This window comes from Chiroxiphia lanceolata, chromosome 9 (genome assembly GCF_009829145.1).
Source record: "Chiroxiphia lanceolata isolate bChiLan1 chromosome 9, bChiLan1.pri, whole genome shotgun sequence".
NCBI lineage: Eukaryota > Metazoa > Chordata > Aves > Passeriformes > Pipridae > Chiroxiphia > Chiroxiphia lanceolata.
Window position 1 is genome coordinate 25,386,595 of NC_045645.1, and position 19,418 is coordinate 25,406,012.

General features: G+C 38.5%; 1 protein-coding gene across 11 annotated transcripts in view; it reads right to left on the reverse strand.

Annotated features, from left to right (window-relative positions):
- DNM3 (dynamin 3) overlaps nucleotides 1-19,418 on the reverse strand; it is a 170,264-nt gene that overhangs the window by 129,615 nt on the left and 21,231 nt on the right. For all 11 annotated transcript variants that reach the window (XR_004358574.1, XM_032696593.1, XM_032696591.1 and 8 more), the window contains exons 3-12: nucleotides 14,998-15,147; nucleotides 13,229-13,432; nucleotides 12,586-12,684; nucleotides 11,559-11,719; nucleotides 9,347-9,489; nucleotides 7,286-7,421; nucleotides 6,218-6,285; nucleotides 5,254-5,392; nucleotides 4,113-4,199; nucleotides 2,116-2,186 (exon numbers count right to left, since the gene is read on the reverse strand). Coding sequence is in view for 10 of the 11 variants with exons in the window: in XM_032696593.1 (XP_032552484.1) it covers nucleotides 2,116-2,186; nucleotides 4,113-4,199; nucleotides 5,254-5,392; nucleotides 6,218-6,285; nucleotides 7,286-7,421; nucleotides 9,347-9,489; nucleotides 11,559-11,719; nucleotides 12,586-12,684; nucleotides 13,229-13,432; nucleotides 14,998-15,147 (1,258 nt within the window). In the remaining variant the exon portion in view is untranslated. The remainder of the gene's footprint in view (nucleotides 1-2,115; nucleotides 2,187-4,112; nucleotides 4,200-5,253; nucleotides 5,393-6,217; nucleotides 6,286-7,285; nucleotides 7,422-9,346; nucleotides 9,490-11,558; nucleotides 11,720-12,585; nucleotides 12,685-13,228; nucleotides 13,433-14,997; nucleotides 15,148-19,418) is intronic.

Here is a 19,418-nt window from a genome sequence, read left to right on the forward strand (position 1 = left end):
AAACTCAAAATTTTACCACTTGTACCGCTAAATGAAACAAACATTAATATTCCAAGATTTCATAATTGCATGAATATACAAATTTGTCCTCAATACTGGCATTCTTAAATCTCTCTCAAGACAGTTCACATCACACTGTACCTGCCTCAGGCCCTGCAATGCTGCAAGGTAGTTTGAGATGTCTTGTGCTTTCATTTTTATAATCAAGGTTCACAGGACTCACACTATTAAAACACTGCAGGTACAAGAGACGAGGGCCTAGAAGCCTCAGCAAAGGAAAGGAAACACCAGGGAATCTGGGGAATATATAGTCCAGGATGTTCAGATGCTGGAGAAGACCACATGCTACCCAAAAAATATTTATTTTCAAGTTCTAACATAAATGAGATAACAATAACATGCTTATAGTTTCAAACTATTATTTTCTTCTGTTTAGCTCATAAGTGAATATATTTTAAATTGTTCTTCGCTATCCAAATTTTTTCTTTCAGCTGAGCAGAAGTCAACAAGGATACTTTGCTTCCCACCTGTTCCAACCTAGAGCAACCTTGCTTAAACTTGCAAGTGAACTTAAGTGAAGAGTCACTTGTTAACTGCTTATACCCCGTGCACAGTGGCTGGGGATTTCTAGGTCTCAGCTGGCAAAAGAGGAAGCAGCTTTCCCAAAAAACTGAACTCGGGCACTGCAACACCTTGGAAAAGACAGAGCAGTGAGGACCATGGACTGAACTACAGGCCACAGCAGCAGCATCCAGGAGAGGAATTTTTCCAGGGGAAAAACATGCTGAAATAGCTTCAGATACACCTGGCACTCCAGAATCCAATACTATAAAATATGGAAGGTTCCAACTTAACACAAGGAAAAGTCTTTTCACAGTGAGAAGAGGCAAGCACTGGAATAGGCTACAGAGAAAGGCTGGAGGATCTCCCATTCTGTGATTTTTCCAGATCTGATTCGACAAAACCCTGAATAACCTGATCTGAACTCAACATCGACCCTCCTCTGAGCAGGAGGTTGGACTATGTGACTTCTCAAGGTCACAGCACACACCATGAATACATATGGAGTGTTTTTAGCAGGCTTTTTCCTGTCAGAAAAGGATGAAGAGAAGTAAATAGCAGGCAGGTTGTTATCTTGACCTCTAGAAGGCCACCTACCATTCCTACAACATCCTGTCATTTGTCAAGAGAACTGATAAAGATATCTAGGACCTGCAAACAACTCTAGAGAAAGTTGCTCAAATCAAACACATAAATAGTGCCTGGTTTTGCCTTCTCCCTTCTCAGCTTACTGAACTCCATGTTTTAAACCCTCAAGGCATATGGCCAAAGATGAGGATCTTCCTTCACAGTGCTAACTAGAATAGGCCAGAGTAAAATACATACGCTGGTGCCAAACTGTTGCCAGGATCCCACACGGCTGAAACCTGTTGTGATTCCAAACGCTGTTATGGCAAATAACACAATTTATAAAACGAATGTGACTGAAGGAATATTTATTCTTCAAAGAGTGAAGACATCTTTAATGTTTTTACTAGTGTCAAAATGCTGGTATGAAGTCCCCAAGGCACAAATTGCTGGAAACTGAGGGAGAACATTCTGGAGAATATTCTCACAGCCTTTTCAATTAAGCGAGGAGAACGTCAAACCAGGCCCTGCAGGGCATTCTGCTACTATTATTCTCTACAGCCAAACAGCAGGCACACTTAAAATTCAGTGACATTCATTATCCTGAGCAAAACTGTTTCACACAGAGTCACAGCTCCCAAAATATGCCTTAGCAACAATGTGGAAAGACCACCAATATTATGCACTTCTGTGGTCCTGAAATGGATGTGCCAAAGCTGCTTCCAGAGATATGTGTAATTCCAGACCCAGACATAAGCTTCAGCTTCAGTGAAACCAGGCTCGTGAACTGGGTAAAGACTCCCCTGCAAATGGGACGGAGTTCAACACTCTGTGTATTGAGAAAGAACGTGCTCCTGGCATGTCTGGGACTCGGCAGCTTGCATCTTCACTGCCACACTTCAGGACTTGTGTTCTGAATTTAATGAAAAAAGAAAACAAACAAAAAAACCTTACAGCCTCTTTACAACGAAGTCTCTATATACTTACTTTGCAAAGCCTATAAAATCTTCATGGTTGGTGTTGATGTAAGAAACCTGGATATCAATCAGCAGCAGCATCTGTTAGAGACAGGAGAGAAAAAATTATGGGTAAGGTGGAAGAGAAAGACTGAAAAAAAGAAAGGGAATAAAAACTAGAACTTTAGTGTTTTCTGCATTATTGAATATTGCTTTAACAATTGTTCAAGCCAAAAGCAATATTTTCTAAATTCCACTGCTTCTGTTTCTGTGTTTGTTTAATAAGTTAGACTACAGAAGAGCTATTCCCTCTTCCTATTTTTTTTCCTGACAGACCTCATTTTTCACTCTTTTGGTCCTTGCCCACTCCATTAAGATCAATCATACACAGGCAGAGAGAGTTTATTAATTATATAACAGATTCTAGCTCTACGTTTTGTAAGTCAAGCAAAACTCTGTCTATCTGTAGCATGCCAGCCAAGCCAGCAGAGAACCTGAACTTTAAACCTAAAATCCAGGTACCTCCATTTTCTTTATGTGCCACACAAAGAAGTGATGGGTAAGCTAAGCCCTGGCCCAGAAAATGTACAGCCCAGGTACTAGACAGCAATTCTGGTGTGCACATCTGGATTGAGGGATGGGATATCAAAGAAACAACAGAATGGTTTGTGTACTTATCACTTGCCAGTCCTTCAACAGCCCAGAGACAGAATTTGATTCAAACTCTATAATATAACTCAAGAAAAAAACTTGCTAAAATATTAGTAAAAGCTCACTGCCACCCTTCAACAGCTCCTGAAACAAAAGACTGCACTTTCCCCCTGTCTTTTCAGACTTCCATGTATCAACAGGGAGAAAGGAAGGAACCGATTGCTACCAAACAGTAGCACTTAATCTCTTCAAAGTGTATAGAATTATTTTGGTACAGCTCCTCAGACAGAGCATCACTCCCAAATGCTTCACAATTTCCAGAAGACATTAGGGTGCCTCACTTGGAGCAAAAAATAACGGGGATTTGGATCTATCTCTTACCTCTGAAAATATCTTCAGAATTGTTTTATTAATGATAACTGATAACAACATAAATAATGCTCTAAATAAGCGACAATAAATCATTTGGCCAGTTTTTGGTATTTACAGAAAGCTGGTACTTTGTGCTTGGTTCTGGGAAATAGTCAGGCATGTGCACACAACAAAGAATGGGAAAACAAGACTCAATTATTCAAAGTAACTTGTACCTTCTCCCAAATTTTGAGATAACTGAGTGTTCTAACTAGAACTCCCTGCAAGTACAAGCCCAGCAAATAAATATAATGATTTTTAAGAACTATATTTGCAGCACAGAATAAGGGAAAATAAGCAGGATGTGCTGCACAGCTCTCTAGTTTGTACAGGGACTGGATTACAGAGCCAGGAGTCCAGAACAACTTAGGAGGTCTGCCTAGCTCTTCTTCCCCAAATATTTCTGTTGTCACACTGCACTCTCCAGACAATAATTCCTGTTCCCACTTCCAGTGGATTTTCTAACATGTAATCTAAGCTTTGCAGTTTCCTGGATTTGGAGTGCTTAGCTGGGTGATGAATGCTCTAAACAAGTTTCTCCGAATTTTTGGGGGTTTTTTGCATTTTTTGACCTTGAAGGGAAGCTTGTCACTCCTGCAAGAGTATGGGTACCATTAGTTGTGAGCACTGCTGTAATTAGAGGATGGGATGGGTACATTAATAACACCTGGAAACAAAGTAGAAAAAAGGCTGGCTATTACTGTGTGCAGTTGTTTAATCACTAATGGGCACACTGGCACAGGAACAAGCCAACGCTACTTTAAGCCACTACTTAACCTTTCTGCAACAATTTTAGTCTCCTCTTTCAAAGCTCAATGGTAAAGAAGCAGTTTTTCTCCCTCTCTAAAACGTGAAGTCTGTTTAAAAAAAAAAAAAAATCTTTCATTGTCTTACTGCACTTTGTATGTAAGAACTTTCCTCCCTTACACAGTTCTCCAAACTGTCAGATCTCCTGTTTATTCTCACCTGATCCTTGGTCTTCTCTTCTCTTTCACGAATGTAACCCGCAACAATTCTTTCTGTTTCCTCACACAACCTTGGATAAGTTGCCAACTGAAACACAAAGTTAACAGACATTTACCCCCGCAGTGTGGTTCCAGTGGAATACAAACTGGGGAGCCTCCAGTTTTCCCCTTTGGAAGAAAGCAAATACTAGGAATTCTTGGGCTCCAAGTTACCCATGCTGCAAACCAAGCCTTATTTGCTTTTCTTCTGAGAAACTGGAGAGGCCTAAACCCTTAGTTTGTTTCTATGCTTTTGCTCCATGGAACATAAATGAAAAGACACTTCAGACATATGAAAACACAGCCTATCAGCCGTGGGGTGAGGTTTCTCTCTCTTCTACTGTGCCTAATTCCAAAGTGGCATTTAAACAATTTCCAGATTTCTTGTTCTTTAAAGGCTCCACCTTGTGGCAACATCTTTACATAACAATACTTAAATATAAACAGCAAAATACAACGGTAAATTTGCCCAATACTCTCAGGAAAAGCATCTGCACAATTAATTCAAGTGATGTATCTTCCAAACTTTGACAAAAGTAAAAAAAATCTGGAAACTCCCTTCAAAATATAGCGGTGAATCTGCTTCTCTATTTGCCCTTCCTGTTTTAAGAAATATCTGCTTTACCTGTTCATCAGTATAAAAAAATTTGCTTTATTCAGAAAAATGCAGAGATGTGACAGGATATTTCTCAACAACTTCATCATAATTGTGTCCACATCTCAGAACAGCTCCTGTACTTGCTGCTCTGTACCCTGCACTGAGCTGGTGGGACAGACAGATGGACAGGTGAGACAGTGAAAGTAGCCAGTTAGCTAAGAAGTGTAAACATGGTTCTGAAGAGGAAGTTGGGGGCATCACTTGACTCAAAAACACCTCCCATCATAAGATTTAAAAGAAAGGAGTAAAAAAAAAAAAATGAACTTTGCCATCATTACACTGTTTTGAGAGCTTTGCAGACGTAATTATTTGAGAGAGTGTTACTCTGTACATCAAGTGACTGGATCAGAAATCTCTTGTAATACTACAAAATGCAAGACAGGCTTTACATTATCTACCACACTATTACATTTTACTTATATTACCAAATCTATGTGCAAGCTACCTTTTTAGTGCACTTCTTGACAGTGTTGATTAACTCTTGCATCACCAGATCCACACTTTTTAAGCAAGGTCCTTTCAGCTTAACTATCTGCTTTTTAACAATGGCTTCAAATGCCATATCTGGAGTAAACAAACCTGTTCTGTGGACATAAAAAAATATGTAAGACAGTAACAAAAACATCATGCAAGGAAGATTATATTTTTTTACTGAATTGTTCAAATCTTCATTTTCAGAGCTGAGTGATAACAATCTCTACACGAAGAGACTTCCACAGAATTAAATTTGCTTCTTTCTCAAGCAAGTGTCATTCTGAGTAACAATATACAAGTAGAAATACGCTTGAAAGATATACAAGTAGAAACTACTTCCAGATGTCTGCAAGAACTCTAAAGGGTACTGATATAATGCAGTAAAGCCTCATCAGCACTGCATCAAACCTTCCAGAAGGGATGAATGGCAGCTGCAGCACTCCATGCACAATCACCTGCACAGCAAATCCATAAGAATCCTGTATCTGCACTTTTCACTCACACCAGGAAATGTCATTCTGTTATTCAGGGTCCAACATGGAGAATTTCACAGTTCACTGCAGGGTATGTGAAGCTATATAACAGATACCCCACAGAGCCAGTCCTAAACAAATGAGCCTTACTTCTCTTTCAAACACTGCTCACCAAGATCTACCTTGGCAAATAAATTATACTTAAAAAAAAAAATCAAACCATAAAAACATGCCCAAAACTATCAGTTCATTACCATAAATCAAGACCTCCCCATCAACAAGGCAAGGAAAGCTCAAATACTTCCCCACAGCTACTAATGTCAACCTTCTGAGAACTTACTAACCAAGGAACATAAGGAACATTTTCCAAAACACAAAGAACAACAAAGCTTGCAAGCAGTGCTTTCCAAAGATATTACACCTGTATAATGAGACTGGGCTTGAAAACATGGGAGCACTTGCCTGATACCATGTATGTTCTTGATGGCATAACTTATTTCTCTCCGCAGTTCCTTCTCGTTGAATTCCATCTAGAGGAACAAAAGCATGTGAGAGCATATTAGGGCAAGTTCTTAATGAAAACAGAAAATATTACCTCTCCTAGTATGACCAGAAGACAGGCAAGTTCAATTGTCAAAATAGTAATTTCTAATAACTCTAAACAAAGCATTAAGTATTTTAAAACATTTTAACACTAAGGCTACAGGCAGCAGTAAGGATTGTTGAAAATCACACACCCAGATACACAAACAGCTGGAATGATTTTGTAGCGTCGACATCGAGTAAGCCAGAAACAGGATTTGGAAGATGCTACTTTTTTTTTAGACCTGTTTTCTTGAAGAGGTGCATCTTCTGTGATTATGGTCTGTTTATCCTCTCCTTCCCACTCTACTGTTTTTCAACCAAATTTAAAAGAGGAGTTGTTTCAATTATGAAGTTATAAAGCTTTTCTTTAAGTTTCTTTTGAAAGTCAGCTAGTTGACTTTCATAGTGCTGTCACAAATGAAGGGGTCATTACCTAAGCCCAACTATCACAGAATTATAGAATAATTTGGGTTGCAAGGGACCTACCCTGCTTCACCTCTCACTATGAAAGCATAGGACTGAAAGCTGGCTTTGGTTTAATGTACTGAATATGGGAAGTAGAACACACAGAAAATGGTTATTTTCCATAACTCTAATTTTAATAGATACTAGGTCTTTGAACATAAATTTACCAGCTGGAGTGGTCTGCATGCCCCATTAACCAGAAGAAAGATGCCATTTGTGATAAAACAATAGAGAAGCACAGAAACTAGTATGAACTGGGATATAATTATATTCTAATTCATATACTTTAGAATTCTTAGCATGTCTCAGTTTCTAATCCTAGAAATTAAGCCAAAGGTCTTAAGTATAACTTCATGTAATTTCTTCCACACTTAAGAGCATGTTCTTCCAATCAGACCTTTTCTTGGCTATACTATTATCAGTATGAACATAAGAATACATAAATAAAGCACAAAGCACATCAGCAAGATGGATAAATACCTTCACTAGTTCAAAAGGAAAACGTTCATGGAAAATTCGGTTGATTTTGGCACCTCCTGAAAGTTCTAGTGTATCAACTTGATCTCCTGATCCTTCAATTCTTTTTTCAAAGTCCACTGAAAACTGTTGTACCATCCTAAATTTTAAAGGGGGTGAGAAAAAAAAAACAAACAACAAACACAACCACTTAAGTATGTCAAGTACTAACTCTTACTTGAGTACTATTGACTACTAGTGCCTGATAAAACATGTTTAGGAATTGACAAAAGTATCTTTGAACAACAGTTGATTCAGCCAAGTTGTCAATTCACAAAATCCATACCTACACACATCCCCCTGCATCCCTTCTCTCTTGCAGGACATCACACAGTATATTTTTTTCTTTCTTCATAAATGTTGTGGGTGGGGGAAGCACTGTTTATTAAACTTTATAGTAAAGTCAGTTAAAAATACAGCAGGGTACCAGGTTACATTCATTTTTCATCAAGAATAACACAATTTTAAATGATGCTATTACTTATTAAATAGACGTTTAATTATTTTTTTAACGAAGAAAAAGTGATAGCAGTCTTTTTAGTAGGATAAGAAAATAAGAGTCCTGACATTTAAGTTATAATACATAATGTATTTGAATAGAAAAGCACATCCATATTCAGATGTTGCTACAGAAACTGCAAACAGGGCAGACCACCACAAGAAAATACCCCACTTTTATGGCAAGTGGTACAATTTGCAGAGTTTATTTCTCCACAATGACCCTTGGATCTTCCTAACATGGCCATGTGGCAGCTGTCAGTACCACAAGCTCCAGTTCACTTGGTTGTGCTTACACTTCTGCAGCAGGAGCATTCAGAAAAACACACAGGAGAATTCTTCCAGTCATGGAAAAGCCAAAGGTGATGGCCCTCTGTTTGTGCAACTAAAACATCTGGAGGAAAGTCATGAGGAACTGACTTATGTCTACTCTTCTGGAGTCAGTTGTTACAAAAATAAGGAGTAAATTGGAGTCTTCAGCTGACTCAAGAAGGTCTCTCTAGTTCAGCTGATTATTTTCCCTTCTGAATTTCAGACTTCTAACTACAGAATGAATCCTGCACAAAACTCATGCATTATCACAATCCATTGCTATTACCATCTATCTCAGAATGCTGAAAACCTTTGAAATCAGTCAGAGCAGGAACGTGACAACAGTCACATAAGAGACAAGACCTAGGTACATTTTACACCTCTCTTTCCCCCTCTGCATACTTCCTCTCCTAAGAGGTACATTTGAATTGCATATAAACACAAAAGTGGCTGCAGAGGGTTAATCTTAAAAAAAAGAGGGAGAACAAAAAATGGCAGACCAGTATTGGGAATCTCTGGAAACAGAGCAGGTAAGGAAGCAGCACGAAGCAAAGCAACAGGTGCCAAGTGGTGTTCAATCTGAAACGTCAGATTGGCCTTTTTCCATAGTGCTAACTCCACAGTCAAGAAAGGGCTCTGATTCCAATTCCACATGATTCAAAGTCAGATTAACAGTTATCTGTTCCCTTCCTTTACAGTGGTGTTATCAAAGATCTCCGGGTCTTAGGTGCACAACACATGAAGGACTACCATCTATGACTAATTTTGATCTTGCCACCTTTGAGTTCTTTTGGAAAGACAAGTTCTTATATTAGAAAAAGAAGCATTCCCTACTCTCCTTCCACCCTCCTCATCTTACAGACTTCTAACACAATGTCCTTCCCTTGCTTAAGGTCATCTTTTTGGCAGACAGAAGAATGTGCCTATACAATCAGAAGCAGTTTCTTACCTTTGATCATCTCTGATGCCCATCTTTATACCTTTTCCTTGCTCTGCTTTCTCTCTTTCCTAGGATTACTAAAATTAATTTAGGGAAAACTGCTGAAATTGTAGAGTATATAAAGCGTTTGGGAACATCAAACACAGAATTCTTTGGAGTTCACATATAGAATCCTTAATCATATCCTGATCTTTAGATTTAAACCCATTAGAAAGAAGAAAAAAAGAAGTAAAACAAACCTATACAGAGCAGAAAAGCAGACAAAAGACACTCACTGCAGCAAGGCTTTTGTTTTTCTGGTTGGATCTTCTGGTCTGAAGTTTTTGTATACCTCTACTTCATGTTCTATAGAAAGCAGCTGGCTCTGGAGTTTGCTTCTGAAGGCTGGCAGAGTATCCCGAATATGATTGGTAAGTTGCTAAAAAGCAAATAAAAGTCCTTTTACATTGTTAATAAAGATGAAAGCAGGAGTACAATCATTTCCTTCTGACTGCCAAGCTTATCAGCCACGACCTGTGCTAGTTTACCAGGGCAGTTCCTTTTGATCTCTGAAGTAATGGAGGTTGTTAAAGAACAATACAATATTCTTTGTGCAGACACATTGTAAAGAGGCTCCAAAAATTCCTTTGTCCTCTCACTCACTGAGCCCTGTTACTACATACCTACCTAGTTACTCACGAAAAAGTTACACACATGACATGTGTAATTTGAAATGACCTCTCATCACTCAGTGCTGATGCCATCACTCCTGTTTTGCTGGTTTTCCTAAAGGTGTTTCCCAATTCCGCACGTGCTTGTTCAGCACGATGACTCCTTTGCAGCCACAAGAAAGAGATTCTGAGCATCCACATCCCATTGATGGGCATTACTCCAGAGGTGGAGGAAAGTACAGACATCAGAGTAGCTTCTTGGCACTTTCCCAAGTGATTTTTGCTCCCTTGTGCAAAGCATACTAAAGGAAAGAGATCTGTCCCTCAACAGTTTTATAACTTTTCCTTTTTTAAACACTTGATTTTTGGCAGAAAAAGGTTCTACCACTCAATAGTTTCAGTTTTTGTTTCTGAAAATATACTGAAATGTACTGGAAAATAAATTGAACAAGAGTAGAGAAGGACTTACCAGATCTGTGTTTAACTTACCTCACTTATTTTTGCGTAAATATGTTTTACTGTGTTTGGACAGCACTATCAATGTCTTACCTGTGCTATAAATTTCTCATGCATTGTACCCATTCTTTAATGAAAACTAAACTGGGCTTCTTGCACTATGCCCCAAACCCTTTTCCCTACCCCAATCAAACAAGCTATAAATTCAGAATGTCATATACCAAAATAAACTCAAATTTAAAGTCGTTCACCAGACTGACAGGCACAAAATCGAAAGCTGGAGTTTCCCTGGAGCACCACCTTGTGGATGCCGAGAAACTGAATTATTACCTGAAACCACAAACACTAACAGGTCCCCAGTATCTTAAGGACAAAACTTATGCAGATCTTCCCACATAGAATATTCTACACACAGTAAAAGCAACAAAAGATCAACAGTTCCTACTGAAGTAGTAGATTTTCAAAACAGCTCACAAAAACTTTAATAGTATATAAAGTAATGAAAATCAGGACAGATAAGACTGTCCAAAGTTTGTGCTTCAGTCTCAAAAGTAGGACATGGGAATTAAACTTTCAATATATAAAAAGAGGCAAAACATTCTAAACCCAGGCAAAATTGCATCCTCGTTAGGGTCACATGCTGGTCAAGCTAAGAAAGGGCTCTACCAAAAGAGCAATACCCAGAGACCCAAAATGGTTGAAGAGAACTCCAAGCCTGCTGTAGGCAGGTTCTTCATTAGGACAGTAAGCTTTCTCCTCCAGGTAACTGGGAAATAGCTCTATTTCCAGCTGAAGGAAGCTGGGATCCAACACAGTTTGGCACAAACTTATAGATATAAACCAGAGCTTTTGGTAAAAATAAAAGTAGGGTGACAAAGTGTTCTGATTACTGTATTTGTCATTTATATCATTAGTACACAGTATATGTTTATAGTAACAACTACAATAAAGTGTACATTTTAAGGTTAAAGTACAGACACAGTGCATCCTCAGGATACATGACTTCTAAAACTGTCTTTTTTTTATCCCTAATTTCTAAATTTGAGTACTAAAAATCCTGTTAAGAGAAATGTGATAAGAAAGGAATAGGATGGTGTACTCCCAGGAAGGGAAACAAATCTTATTTTTGATGTTCATATTCAGTATTCAAGAGAACAGAGAGGAGCAGAACTGTCAATAAAAGTCAGAAACCACATCTCACAGCAAGCTTTTGTATGCTACAGGTAATACACAGCTTTGTTTTTACCTTGTTCAAATTAAAACCATAAAAAGCAGGAAAGAATAAGTGAGGTTCAGTGACCAAACATTCATTTTAATAAAGCTTTTGTATTGGCCCTACCGTTATAAAACTGCCTTTCACCACCAAGGCTTCAGGTTTTACCTGGTTTAGAACTTTCTGGAGATACGGCGTTCCCATCCGATCTGCCATGTGCCTGTAGGACGGGTGGGAAAGAAAGAATTTCCTTTCTGCTAGAAGAGCTGCTTTTATGTCCTTCTTCCCATCAATGTCTTTCTGGCTTCTGTTTACAACACCAATATAACCTAAACCAACACAAAACCAACAGGTAAATCAATGCAGCTATTGCCTGAACTGCTGAATTCACCTTGACTAGAACTAAACTTTCAAATTTAGGCATTTCAGATACTGTTTACAAGTACTCAAGTGTCCTTAATGCTGTCCAAATTTTTCATTCTGTTTAGACAGAACAGATACATTTACTTTTAAATCACCAGTGCCAAAAGAGAAATATATGAAACTCTGGCAAATCTCAAAGAAACCTTTTCAAAAATAAACCAACAAAAACTCCAAAACAAAAATCAAAACACACACACAGGTCCACAGAGATAAATGACATAATATTAACAAAACACAGAAAAAATTTCTCATTTGCTGGATCAATATGCTCCATTGGAGGAGATGGTAGTTTCATCCATAAATTATAACTAGAATCAAAATTATTACTATTATTAACAGCATGAGCAACTGTAGCAGTAGCTGCCAGAACAATCACATGGAAGATTCCTGGAAGGTATCATAAATTGTTTTATAGTGAGATTACCAAAGCTCCGGTGCTTGTTGCTGTCACATGCAAAGAAAAAAAGATTCACATGTTACAAGTGACAGCAATCTGGTAGAGAAGAAAAAAATTGGCTAAAAGCTTGTGCTGACATTTCTTGCTTCCTCTGGAATATGCAGTTTGTTTTCCAGGTCCAGAAAGAAACCTTATTTTACTTGCAGGATATTTTTAGCACAGTCATCTTTTATATTTGGTGAATAGATAGCTGTAAAAGCAAAGAACTCATCAAGTCCAGCATAACCTTTGATTCATCTCCAGGACTCCCAAACACTACCCTTATCCAAACCACTTTCTGGATTGCAAAGAATACAGGCAACTGAACGTTCTCACCTCTACGAAGAGGGAGTAGTTTGTTTTCTAGAACTTCTCTCGCATCTGTTCCTTCATCCATCAGATCCAATTTTGTGATCACACCAATGGTCCTAAGGCCTGACCAGGGTGGAGACAGGAGGAAGAAGTTACTGAAGAATCATTTTGATTCAGGAAGAACAATTACAATTATATAATAACAGACATGTAGCCTTCCCAAAGCTTGTATCACACCCTACCAGCTACAACTCAAGTTATGGTATGTCTGGAAAAGAAGGGAACAGAATTGCTGAAACGCGTTCCTCAAATCTCTTTAACACAGCTCAGCATCCCTACAGTATGATTGTATAAAATTTATAATGCAAGTACCCAGAAATCCCATCAGCATCATGGCCCATTTTGCCTGATACTACAAAAATTCCTAGATAGGTACTGCTGCACTTGCTTATAGGAGACAGTGACAAAATTTCTGAAATACATTTACAGCAACATTACCAGAACAACACTGAGCTAACCCACCGTTGATGTTGAAGGCTGCATGAGAATGTACATATACATCTATTTAACACACTCTCCATTATAAAATTTCACACAAGAGTTGATCTATTACTTCCAATTATGTTCTTACACTGAGAAGACAAAGTGGTAATCCATCAATGCTTACCCTGAGGGTCCACTTCCTTCGCCAGCTTCAGGGCATCGGAGTTGGCCAGATCAGTGTTCGCTGGAGTCACAGCCAGGATGAGACAGTTTTCCCGGGATATGAACTGCATTATCATGTCTCTGATCTGTTGCTCAATATCTGGAGGCTGATCCCCTACTGGCACTTTAGTGATTCCCGGCAAATCAATAAGGGTCAGGCTTAAGACTGTACAGAAAACACAGGATCACAGAAGTGGTTAGCACACCAGACAAGTCGAAGAGGTCTACACATCCATAGCTGCAGACAAATTTTAGTCACATAAAAGCCCTTTATGACCTTTACAGGCATATAAACATTGTCAGCAGTTCAAACAAAACGCCTGACAATCTGAAAGGTATATTTGTTTCCCTGTTGATCTTTCATCTCTGAATTTATTAGTGTTACTTAATATTTTAAATGTTACAACTGGTATAAGTATCATCTTATACCAAATATCCTTGAGAGCTCTTAGACAAATGAACATGGTTTTCTGAGCTTTGTCCCACAACAAGAGCACAGACAACAGATCATTCCCATTGCATCCTTCAAATCAAGGTAAAACAGTTGTTTGGGTTGTTGTTTGTTTTTTTTTTTAAATATAGTCTTTCTCTGACCATGCTTTGAACAATGCCTCCAATTAAGAAATTCCCAAAAAAGTCAATAGCAGGTCTAACTTATATAGCAAAATTGTTTTTAAGGGGGGGGGGGTCTATTGTTGTTCTGAAGATTTAGGGGTATTTTTTACTCTGCAACTTCTTCAGAAAAGTAATAAATATGAAGAAGTTAATCCACTAAGAAAACCTGATTTGCTCTGGCATGATTTCCCCAGTACAGGCCACAGTGCCAACTAAAAGCATCCCAGCTTGTTCAACAAGCACTGGGGCAATAGAGGATAAAGCCTTCCCAAATCTTCGTTCGCGAAGCCCAGCCATGATGAATACAGATAGGAGTTGCTGAACTAAAGACTGATTTTACTAAAACAAAGTAAGAGCAATAGGTAGGAAATTTTCACTTTCTCCTGGAGTCAGAATGTTCAACCAACAAGCTTTGAGGCAGGGGATTTAGTTCAGCCCCTCTCCAGTTAGAAAAATAAAGTGCTTCAGCCAAACATACCACTTTTCTCCTGTATCAAAGACAGACTCAATGGGAAACATTTTCCCTAGACTGCCTTCATTAAATTGGGCAGATGGTAACCAGAGGAACTAACTTTGATCTATACTGGGGGTCTAAAACAGAAAGCAGTTTCAAACACCATTATTGTCTGAACATGTTTTTAGTGACAGGGAACAATAAACTTCCAGTAAGGCAGGGAGACACAGTGACTTTCTAGATCACTGATCAGGGAATCCCTCTGGAGGGTGAAAAAAGTTTTGCCATTAAGTCTCTTATCTCCTATTATTTGTCTTTACTAATGAGCTACCATCTCATGAATGTACTGGGGGAGAGACTCCTTCCATCCTGAAGCAAGGTGAGAATATTTTTAAATAAAGAGAATATTAAATGAGGCAGAGAGTCTGTGTTCTGCCCATCTCTCATGGCCAACAGCTCTCCACTGTAGAGTGGTTTCTTAAAACAGGAGAATTTGAGGATTCTTCCAGACACATACCCACTTTTGGTTCAACTTAGCCTCAGAAGCTTTTTCATCCCAGAAGAGCGAGCAGTAAAAACAAATCAAAAGGGCAATGGCTGGACAGACAGAGTTACATAATACATTATATGACAGAAGTGTAGAGGAGAATGATTTTACCTACCATGTGGAGAATATACTCTTAAATTAATAGGAATTGAAGAAATGCCTTTGTTCATTCCTGTTACTCTATCTGTTTCTGCTTCGATTTCCTGACGAACTTCATCAAAATCAGTAAATTTCTTCCCTTTGCAGTGTAGAAATTCAGCATACTCTGTGAAAAATGTCAATAATAACTCTGTTATTTCACAGGTTTATCGACTTGGACACCCACTTTCAAGGCCCTATTGGTCTTCAGATGTGTGTGCACAGAAGCTCACCATCATGGCTATCAGGAAAGCATTACTGTGATTACACATGTGAAAACCAGCCTGCAACGAGAAAGGCTTAGTTAAAAAGTCAAGTTGTCTGGAAATGATTTACTGCTCTTATCTTTAGCACATCATCTTCTGGAACAACCTGAAAGATTCAATTAGATGCCATTTACAGTAATAGAATAAGGAACAGATTGTGAATCAGATTCTGAGTTTTCATCTGATTACATTTGCCTGTAATACATCACCAAATTGAAAAGTAATTCAAGTTCTGTATTATGAAAGATTATTAGCATTTGTCTCAAACACTAACAGCCCATGTCATGCACAAATTTAGCAAAGGAATTTTGTAAGTTTTTACAAGTTCGTAATGAAAATAAGATCACTTAAAAACACTGTAATGTTTTCAACACAACTCCTCATTCCCTAAATCTTCCAGTTGTCTAAAACCAAATCACACAACTTTAAGTGTCTATAGAAATAGCTGTGATTTTGCTGAAGGGGGAGAACACAATTAATTCCTAAGTTTTCGATATCATACAACTTGTCCTGCTACCTTGAAAGGGCATTGACCAGGAATCAGGGTAGATACAGCCTAATGTGTTAGACCCAAACTTGACACTAGGTCCCTGTTTTGACTCTTGAATTCCAATATTGATACTAATTACTGCAACCTTTTGGTTGCCTGCATAACCATGTTCCAGGATTTTAAAACTGGACTTTCTTCCTTCAAAAAAAGAACACAGAAGTTGATGTCACATAGCAAGGCTGCAATCAGAACCAATGACACGAGTGGTAATCACAGGTACAGCTCACATCCTGTCCCCACGGGGTCTAAGCACTAGGACTGGAGAAGGGCTGAAAAGAGTTGTGTGTGTTCCACTTCATTTCATCCTGCAATTAAGGCCTGACTTCAAAGTTCTGTTTAGATGTTTCTTCCCCAGAAAATGTTTCTTGGTAACAAGCCCTCAAACACCAGGGGAAGGAGCTTGCTTGGTACTCAGAGAAAGAACAGCAGCTCAGGAGAACTAATCTGAGAACAGGGATTAATAGAGGACCTTATGAGTCAGTACTGAAGCCTGTTACCCAAAAGTGACTTTCTTACTATTATCAACAGAGCTTTTTAAATAAAATAAAATTAAATTAAAAAAAAAAAAACCTAAACAATAGTTAAAGCAAACTGAGAGACCAAAAAAAGAAAGACACAGAGGAGGGGAAAATAACAAATACCAACCTTTCTGTGCTACAATACCATAATCCCTCCAGATTCAAACTGTGAGGAACAGGGAAACTCACCCTTGTTAAGACAAAAATACATCATTTATTTTAAAAATGAGACCACCCACCAAAAACTCTCTGCCTCACTTTTGACAATTTAAACATTCCAGAATATCTTAGATTCTTTTTTTAGCTCCAGCAACAAAATTACAATGAATGTGGAGTTTGTTTCATTGCCAACTGTTTATTTAAAAAGTCAAGGAATATTCAAATATTTCAAAATGAAAAATAATATCGTGCACAAAATAAAAGAGCTCTGTTGCTCTAGCACATTTGAGAATTTACATTTGTCAAATTTGTCATCTTAAAGTTGGAAAACATCTACCTCATTAAAAAAGAGCTGACATACTTTTTCCCAGTTCTTCATGCACTGCTCCTGGCATAAAACAATGTATTCTTCTTAGGTTTTCATCAGATTTTCTCAGAAAAATCTTTCTAAATTCAGTGAGTAATACTTGGTGCCGAGCTGGAATCAGTTGGCTGATTCAGCTGATTGTCAAGGAAGCTTTTCTTTTTGTTCCACTTCACACTCAGGAACAGAAAGAGTCGCTCTCTGAAATGGCTTCAAGGTAATAAAAAAAAAAAAAAGTTTGTTACTTTTTAGCTGTGTTAATGCTTGTCAATGACTCATCCCTCCCAGTGGCATCTGCAGTCCCACCAGAGCTGCAGGAAAATAAACTTCACCGGGGTTCTTAACCTGTGGTGCCACACACAGCCCACGGAATGAAAATTCAAACGGACAAGCGGCGCTTTGTTTTGCTCCTTTCAGCCCTCAGCCTTCCCTGGCAATGATGCCTTCAGCCAGACTGGAGAAGCACATGCTTTAATGCAATCTTCAGTTTCCAGCTTTCATACACAGAAGAATACTAAGGAAACATTTCACTTACATTTTTGTGGGAACGGACACAAAGCCAGACAAGAAAAAATGATCCTGCCTGATGTCCAGCTTTCAAACATGTATTTTTTTTTTTTATAGAAAAGAAGTTACATTACAAGAAGGAACAATTAGATACAAAATTAAAACAGTCTTTGCATGTAAAATGCTTCCTTTCCTGCCCCCCCCTCCCCAGTTCATTAAAAGCACCTTGGATGATGTAGAATGAAAAGGCTACCATAGCATAGTTCCTTGAGTGCATCCACAAGTGATTATTTATCTCTTCAATTTTTACTAAATTAGACAAATAATACAAAGAAGTGTTATGAGACAACATCTTTTAAAAGCTCCTAATTTTTCCAGTCAGTTATATCTCCCTATGCTTTTATGATTTAATCTTGTTTATGATTTTATATTGTTATTACCAATAAAAAGCCACTGCTGTTCTCAAACCATTTAAATTACATCCACACTTGAGATGTTCCATAGATTTGTCTCTGAGCCAAAGAGAGCTGAGTGACAAGACATGGACCAGCCCTTAGAAATACACAAGAGATGTTTTGGAAAACATCCTTGATCCACATCAGGCTGAGCCCAAGACCTCCCAAAGCTCAAAGACTTTACCCTGTACAGAATAACCTTTTACTAGAGGTCAGGAATTCACCAAGATGAGAGACCAGGACTCAGAACTCAATAATCTTCCACATCTTTGAAACTTTTTGTTTGTAGAAGAAATATATCTCTGTTCTTTCAACCTTCTCCTATTGATCATGCTTTCCAAACTTCCGAACACTCACACAACCATCCTCCAGGAATTTTTCCTAAAGTCACGGAGGCAGAGCTCTCACCAGAGCTCTCTCTCCTTCACAGGACCAAGAAAAAGCAGAATTAGTACTTGTAAGACTGCATTTCTGTGATGCATCCTGTACAGTATTCACTTCTGTATTTTATAACAGCACATCAGTGAGTTACACTCTGTTAAAGATTCACCGTGAGCACCAAGTCCTTTTCTGAAAACATCAAGTACCAGCCTTTCAGTACAGAAATTGTCTTATCCCAACTGAATTCCTTCCTACTTTGGGGGCATCTCTCTTCTTTTGCAAGCAATCTAAATTCAAATTCTGCCCTCCAGTATCTTTTATATTCTCATTTGTATTTCCCGAACACAAACTTAATGAGCACACTTTATTCTGTCATCCTACCAATAATACCAAATACTGAACATGACCTGGAGGGATGTCCCTTCCACTCTGTAAACAACTGTGCATCCATCTACAGGAGTCCTTTCTAAATCATGTTCCCCAAGATTGCTTATTATATTTAAAAAAAAAACCAAGATAATTTAAAAACCCTTACTGTACCCAAGATAAGACACCACTATGCCTTAATTGACAAGCCTGACACCCTGTAATAAAAAGGTATATTGCACTGATATGACAGGGTTATCTTCCTTGATGATTTGTGTTGGCTGCTGTTCATCTCAAAATATCTTTCAGATTGTTAGTTAATAACTAATTTTCTTGATAGTGAACTTTGACTGAATCTTCTATCACTTTTTTTATATATATATATCTTTCTGAGGATGGACAAATACAGAGACATTTTCCATTCTTTCAGTGAGGGGATTCCATCTTTCCTGGCGTCACTGAGCATCAATCTGGGATCAAGGAAACAAAAGCTTCCAGGCAAAACCACTTGTATTGTATTTGTGGGTACAATTAATCAGGTCCACCATGAGCTGAAGCCCCTTTGACGGTGCTCATGGGGAGATCTGGTCGAGCCCTCCAAGCCGCTCTGCCAGACCTCAGCAGTCCCTGTGGATCAGCTCAGCTTGCCAGCACAGACAGCAGCAGCCAGGGACACTGGCAGGTGCAAAGGAACATTTGCAGTCCCTACAACCTTACACTGAGCTTAAACTCAGGCTCCAGATTGGCAGCGTTATCCCTTTTCCAGGATATCAGTCCCATGTGGGTGATGAGCCTTCCATTGGCTCAGGAATGAGTCACCAGTCCCTATCTC